The following is a 7,053-nucleotide window of genomic DNA, read 5'->3' as shown; positions in this document are numbered from 1 at the left end:
CTGGCCTGGCCTTGGGAGGGTAGCCCCCGCAGCCCATCTCCGAGGTGAAGGCGGACGCTCGCAGGGTCCCCAGCCTTCCTCAACCTGAAGGCGGACGCTCGCAGGGTCCCCAGCCTCCTCCTCAACCTGTTTTGCAGGAAGGGAAACTGAGGCACAGGGTGCCAGCATGGCTCACCCAAGGGTTGGAGGCACGTATCCAGAGGAAATGTGCTGTGTGGTGCCACTGCGGGCACCGTCTGCAGCCCCCTCCTGCCGTCCTACTGTCCTACATCTGTCTGTCTAGGGGCTGCGGTGTGGGGAGGCGGGGGGGGATCCCTGGCTCCTCGCAAGTGCGCGACCCCCGCGCTCGGCCCCTTGTTAGTCGGTCATGGCTGAACAGGCAGGGAGTCAATGAGGGGATTTGTTCGGGTTAACCTCCCTGACCTGCCGGCGCTTGCCACGCCGCCGCCTCCCCCTCCATCCTTGCTTTCCTCTCCATCCCTGCCTCCCCCTCAATCCCTCCCTCCCAGGATGACCGGAGCCGGGGGACCCCCCTCCAGTGCTAGCACCTCCCCAGGTGTCCCCCGAGAGACATGCATGTGCACACCTGCTATACATGCATAGGGGTGCACACGGGGTGTGTGCTTGCACACGTGGGGTCTGTATATGCATACATGCGCTATAGGGCTGGGTGAGTATGGGGGTGCACACCTTGGGGGGCTGTGCACATACATGCCTGGGATGTGTGTTGGGTGCTCGGTGACCCTGCCATGCACCTCTGGCCCCATCCCCTTCCTCTGGCCGCTTTGAAGGGATGATGGGGGAGGAAGGGCTGGTGGCACCCCCTGTGCTGGAGATCCCGGCCCCTGCCTCTGCCGCCGGAAGAGCCACCCAAGCAGAAAGGGCGTCTAGGGCTGATGCTCGCTCCCACCCCACCACCGGACACAGGATGTGGATGTTGGATCTGGGGTGGAGCAACCCTGAGCTGCAGCCTACAGCAGGGGAACATGGCCCTGCCAATGTGGGCATCCCTGGTGGGTGCCCTGTGCTGCAGGGGACAGGTCACCATAGCCCCCATGTACAGTGCCCAGCACACTTGCCTTGTGCATGCTCACACACCCAGTGCACCCCCTCCCACAGGCTCACACGGGCCCCAGCTTGCTCTGCATATGCACACATCGTGTGCATGCTCTCCTTGCACACACTCACCTCTAGACACGCTCTCCTTGGGCAAACACCACCCCATGCATGCTCACACAGCCCCTATATGTGCTCTCCCTCTGCACACACAGCCCCCATGCATGCCCATGCATCCCCTATACTCTCTTCCTGTGCACACACACTCCCTATGCACATTCATCCATTCCCTTTATGTACTCTTCCTGTGCATACCCACACACCCCATGCACACTCACATACCCCCTATACACACTCTCCTTTTGCACACACATTCTGTGCACACTCACACATCCCCTATAGACTCTCCCTGTGCACACATACACACCTGCTGTGCATGCTCACACATCACCTATGCATCCCCCCTGTGCACATACACACACATCCTGTGCACACTCATGCAACCCCTATACACACTTTCCCAGCACACCCACACACACCTTGTGCATGCTCATGCATTCCCTATACACTCTATCCCTGGTACACTCTCACGCATCTCCTATACACACTGTCCCCTATGCACATTGACTCCCAAGCACACCTGAGCTCACTCCCACACCCCCACGCAGCTGCAAACCCCCATGGGCACCCCGGTGGGACCAGATCCCACCGCCCTGGGGCCATATCCCCGCTCCTCACTGCAGCCCTGCCCAGCCTGCTGCCTGCATAGGGGATTTACCTCCATTATTAACCCAATTAGAGGATTAGCAGAGGCCCAAGTCAGCGAGGGGGGTGCATCTCCCCCAAACTCCCTGCTCACATCCGATTCCAGGGCGGCAGCCAGGGAGGGGGCGGGGGGCAGCCACAGGGTGGGGGCTCCTGCCAGAGCTCCTCTCCTGCCCGCAGCGCCTTTATTCTCACACCCTTGATTAGTTTTTACACTGATCCCAAGCCCTCGGGACCCCTGGTTGGGAGATGGTGTTGCAGCAGTTGCCGAGGCTCTTGGCATCCCTCAGACTGCAGCGGGGCTGGGAAGGGCCCTGGGGGGCAGCAGGGTGGGCAGGGGACTGATGCCCACCAGGACTCAGGTGCTCAGCACCGTGGGCTGGGGCAAGGGGTGCAGGGGTGGTTGTGGAGGGGGCTTAGCCCCCAAACCCTGCCCCAAACATGCATGGGTCCATATGGTTCTATACATGGAGACACTGGTCCATGCATGTGCAGGAGTGCCCATACATGCTGGGACACTACTCGTGACCCTATACATACGCACAAGTATATTCAGACACACATGGGCACACCATATGCATGTGAGCACACACATGGTGCCATACACACCCCTACACACACACACACATGGGTCTATACACACTTGGCCACATCCATACACACCTGGGCACTCATATAGGTCCATAAACACATATCAGCAATCACATGGGTTCATAAACACTTGGGCACTCATATGGGTCCAGCACTCACACGGGTCCAGACACACACGGGCATACTCCTACACTTAGATGGGCATTTATATGGATCCATACACTCCCGTTGGTTGATATGCACATACACGCCCAGAACAGCCCTGTATGCACTCCGAGCTGTACCCCAGCAGCCCCCTGCTCCTGCCCTGTGCCCCTGCACTTGTGCTGGGCTGCTAGAGCTGCCAGAGCTGCTGCTGCCGGGGATTAGCACACTGACCCTTGCTGCTGCCGCCACCTCCCCGCTGCAGGTGGTCCCAGCCCCGGGGCTGAGCTCTGCCTGCAGGTTCACTGGCGAGAAGCCTCCAGGCAGCTGTGAATAGGAGCAAACACCACATCCATCCCCTCTGCCTCTGCGGTGTAACCAGAGATCCTCTAATTTAGTCCCGGGAGCCCTGCGGTTGTTGCTCCTGCACCTGGGTTGAAGATGCGCTGAGGCCGGGGGTGGGGGGCAGGGAGACCACCTCCCTCTCCCCGGGGTCCCCCTCCTGAGCTGCCTCCATTCCCTGGCAGGCAGGGACAACCCCGCAGGAGAAAACAATGGGGATGGAGGCAGGAGGGCATGCACTGCAGGCCCTGCACCCCATTTTGGAATGACACTGAGGCATGGGGTGGAGGTCCATGGCACAAGGAGGACTACAGCCAACTCGGAGCACTTTCCTCCAGGCTTTGAGATGTGAACACAAGCGTTCACGGCTGGCAAGTCCCCCCTAAATGCATGCAAAGGGCAGGTGGGTGCAAGAGGCAACTGCCAGCTCAGGGACAGATGGGGCAGGAGCAGCACCATGGCAAGAGGAGGAACAGCCACACCAGGGTTGGCCAAGGATCATGGCAAACAGCTGCTGGCAAAGCCAGCCATCCCCAAATTAACCACTGAGGCTACGAGACACCCGAGAGTCCCCAAAGGGCTTGCTGGGGCTCACCACCCCCCCCAGCTGCTTCCGGGCAGGGAAGAAGGAGCTCTGTGGGGTCCTGATCCCCCCAACCGCAACCAGATGTGTCTGAACGCGCTGGCGGGGCCCTGGCAGGGAGGGCATCCTCCTGCCAGCAAACGCTCTGCTGCCAGAGAGCTGGGCACAAAATCCAGGCATTTAAGTCCCTCCTGCTTAGGGACACAGCTTCTGCTTAGGTTACGCAGCACCGCAGCATCGCAACTTGGTGGCATCCCCGTCCCCAGGGAAAGGGGGGGTTCATGGGTAGCACATGGTCAGACCCCAGTCAGTGCCCCCTGCCTGAGGGCCAGGCACCCCTGCCTGGGTGCGGGAGACCTCCTGGACCTTTGCCCAGGTCTCTACCCATGTGTCCTTATCAAGTGTACATAGACCAGCACCGGGGGCTGATGCAAGAGGCAGGGGTGAGGGGGTCTCACAACCCCATAACATCAGAGTGGCCCTCCCAGATCAGAGCAAAGGTCCTGCCAGCCCCCCAAACCAGCACCTCTGGAAACGTATAAACCTGGGGGAAGCAGTGTTTGCCTATTAACCCTCAATGGGTTTCTCCACCACGACCTCATTCTCTGCTCCCATTTTCCACTGCGCTGCATGGAAAACCCCTGCAGCTGGTCCTGCACCCACCTCCCACCTCATTCCCATCAGGGTCCTCTCCTCACTGTGGAGAGCCGGGGAAGCGGCTCCTTGCCCACCCTTTGCAAACCAGCCTGGATTTGGTGGTCCTCGTTCACACAGCTGTCCCCCCCACCCAGGAGGATGACAGCAAGGACAGACCCCGAGACCTATCCCAGGTGATGCCAGCAGTGCTGTGCTGGAATGGGGCAGCTTTAAGCAGGGGGTCCTGCTGGGAGACACAGTCCTGGCCACTGCAAGGTCTCTCACTGGCTCCAGGACCCCCATGCCCACACTGCCAGTGTCCTGGCAGCTTGCAAGCAGGCACACGCCACCCTCCATGCCCCACAGCATCACAGCCCAGCCCCTGGGAAACCTCTGAAAGCCGGAACACGGCCACCCTCCCGGCTCAGCCCCTGCAAAGAGCGGAGAACCTGTTCACCAGGCTGGGCGAGGCACAGCCTTGCAGCCTGAGAAGGGCCTCGGGGGGGACACACATGTCCCTCCCAGGCAGGGGCATCCCCTCCCAGATGATCACAGGGGAGGGACAGGAGTGACAGCCACCGTGCAGACGCCAAGGCCAGCCGGCACCGCAGCTGCCCCAAACTGCCACCCCATATAGGGCAGCACCAAGCAAAGGCAGGGCAGGGCTGGTTCCAGTAACTCCTTTCCCCTCTCCCTGTCCTATCCCATATAAGCCACCCAGAAGCAATCAGTCTCCTTGTCCCTGTGCACCCAGGGGGCACTGAACATAAGGGACATTCCGCTGTCCCCTGGGCTGGGTGGGACATGCCACCAAGTGGGAGACCTGTGTGTGGGTCTCTGGAGCAGGGAACCATTGCCTTTCCCATCAGGGTTGGAGAGAGAAAAGAGCAAGCAAGCAAGGAGCCAGCTCTCACCCCAGGAAGCAGCAGCAGGATTTATCCCCGCCCCCCCCCGACTTCCCCTGCTATCCATCTCTCTGGTATTCCCACAATGCTGCCAGCTTTGCTCCTGCCCCGCACGGGGAGTGCAGACAGCCCCAGCCAGGGGCAGGGTGTGAGGCTGAAGGGCAAGAAATGCCGGGGATGCTTTCTCTGCATAAAGCCTCCCCGAGCCTGGGAGGGAGGAGCTGCTTCCCACCTCCTGGCTGACCCCGAGAACCGGACAGTCAGCCTTTTTCTGCGCAGCAGGGTGTAACATAACACTTCCCGGACAAGATACTCAGCCTATGCAGCGCACCCACCCCAGCCCTCCCCGGCTTGCTTTCGAGGCAGTGTCCGGCACTGGCAGCGTCCCCAGGCACAGCCATGGGACACACGCTCTCTGCGCCCTGCCTGCACCCACACCTGCCGCCTCGCAGGCGGGGGCCCAGGGGGGTGAGCCCTGGCCCCTTTGAATAACACCATGCTGCGCAATCTCGAAACAGAAAAGGCAGCAGCATGGCCCCATGGCACCCAAAAGTCGGGTCCCTGCTGCTGTCCCTGTCCCCTCCTGCCAGTGCCACTGTGGCTGAGCTGGTATGTGCCCTCATCCCACTGTCCCCTGAGCAGTGCCATCCTAAAAAGCCACACACCAGCTGTGCAGGGACATCTCTGCCTGCTCTGTCCCCTTGCCGCGTCCTCCCTGTCACCCACCCTGCCACCAGCGTCACCCCTCTCTCCCCCCATAATGAAGCGGAGCACACAGGGAGCGCAAACCTGACCTGGCACTGTGCAATCCACACTCACACCCACACTCACACCTGTGCACAGAGCAGCACGTGCCACATGCGAACCAGGGCTTGCACAACACAGCAGGGACAGGATCCATGCACGGGGGCATGTTATTAAATACACAGAGGCCTTTCCTCCACCCTATATACGAGCCCCAGAAGCCCTGCCCCTGCGCCAGATCTCTGTGGCACAGGGGTCTCCCCTATGCCCATCGGGAGTGAGGGTCGACACGCTGCTCCCTCCAGCCAATGTAGGAAATCAATGAGCGGCACTGACCAGCAGTAATACGCCCCGACCCCCGTGGAGACACGGGGGAGCTCGGCTCCACAGCCCACCAGCCCCTTGGGGTGACCATGCACCAGAGCCCTCACCCTTGTCCATCTCCGCAAAACCTCCATGGACAGGGGTCACCCCATTTTGCATGTCATGGAAAGCACCAGGGATGGAGCCTGCATGGGTCAGGGTGGGAACAGGGAGGTAGCTGGACACTGGGCACCCCGTCGTGCTGCAGTGCCTGGGGACAGGCATAGGAAACATGGGGGAGGTGGGTGACATGAGGCAGAGGGATGGGGCTTGGTGACAGGGAGATGGGGAGCACATGAGGATGCCTGTTGGGGTGGGACAGGGCTCAGGGACAGGGGCAGTGAGGAGTGTTCAGGGGTTACCCATTTGGGGCAGGATGGGGCTCCAGGACAGGGGTGTTGGGTTGCACTGACTGTGCTTGCCTGGGATGTGGTTTGGGGGCAGTGGAGGGGGACCGGGGGGTTCCCATTTAGGGTAGCATGGCAATAATGTCTGCGGGTAATGGGTGTACTGGGAATGTCAGCTTGGGGTGGGACTGGGATGGGGCTTGGGGCAGTGGTGCTGCCCATTTAGGGTGGGATGCAGACAGGGTTTGGGGGCAGTGGGGGCCATAAGTGGCATCCATTCAGGGAGGGCTGAACCCCAAGTCTGGGGTCTGTGAGGGAACATCAGGGATGCCCACCTAGGGCGGCCGGTGCTGGTGCCGGTGCGCTGGGGCCAGAGATGCCTCCTACCTGCTTGAACTGCTCCTCGTAGGTCCACTCGTGGTGCGGGGGGGGCGGCGGGTCGCGGGGCTCCCCTTCTTCTTCCTCCTCCTCCTCCTCCTCCTCCTCCTCCTCCTCCTCCTCCTCCTCCTCCTCCTCCTCCTCCTCCTCCTCCTCCTCCTCCTCCTCCTCCTCCTCCTCCTCCTCCTCCTCCTCCTCC

The 7,053-nt window shown here is 61.2% G+C and overlaps 1 protein-coding gene across 1 annotated transcript in view; it reads right to left on the bottom strand.

The window, feature by feature from the left end:
• The window catches only part of ARID3C (AT-rich interaction domain 3C), a gene marked incomplete at its 5' end in the record, with an annotated part of 22,282 nt that extends 15,317 nt beyond the window's left edge, over positions 1-6,965 (bottom strand). The window contains one exon of the mRNA XM_019474369.1: positions 6,864-6,965. Coding sequence (XP_019329914.1) covers positions 6,864-6,965 — 102 coding nt within the window. The remainder of the gene's footprint in view (positions 1-6,863) is intronic.
• Positions 6,966-7,053: the final 88 nt, after the last annotated feature.

Source organism: Aptenodytes forsteri, unplaced genomic scaffold, assembly GCF_000699145.1.
Source record: "Aptenodytes forsteri isolate BGI_AS27 unplaced genomic scaffold, ASM69914v1 Scaffold201, whole genome shotgun sequence".
NCBI lineage: Eukaryota > Metazoa > Chordata > Aves > Sphenisciformes > Spheniscidae > Aptenodytes > Aptenodytes forsteri.
The sequence above is the reverse complement of the archived record's forward strand: the minus strand, read 5'-3'. Positions and strand labels throughout refer to the sequence as shown.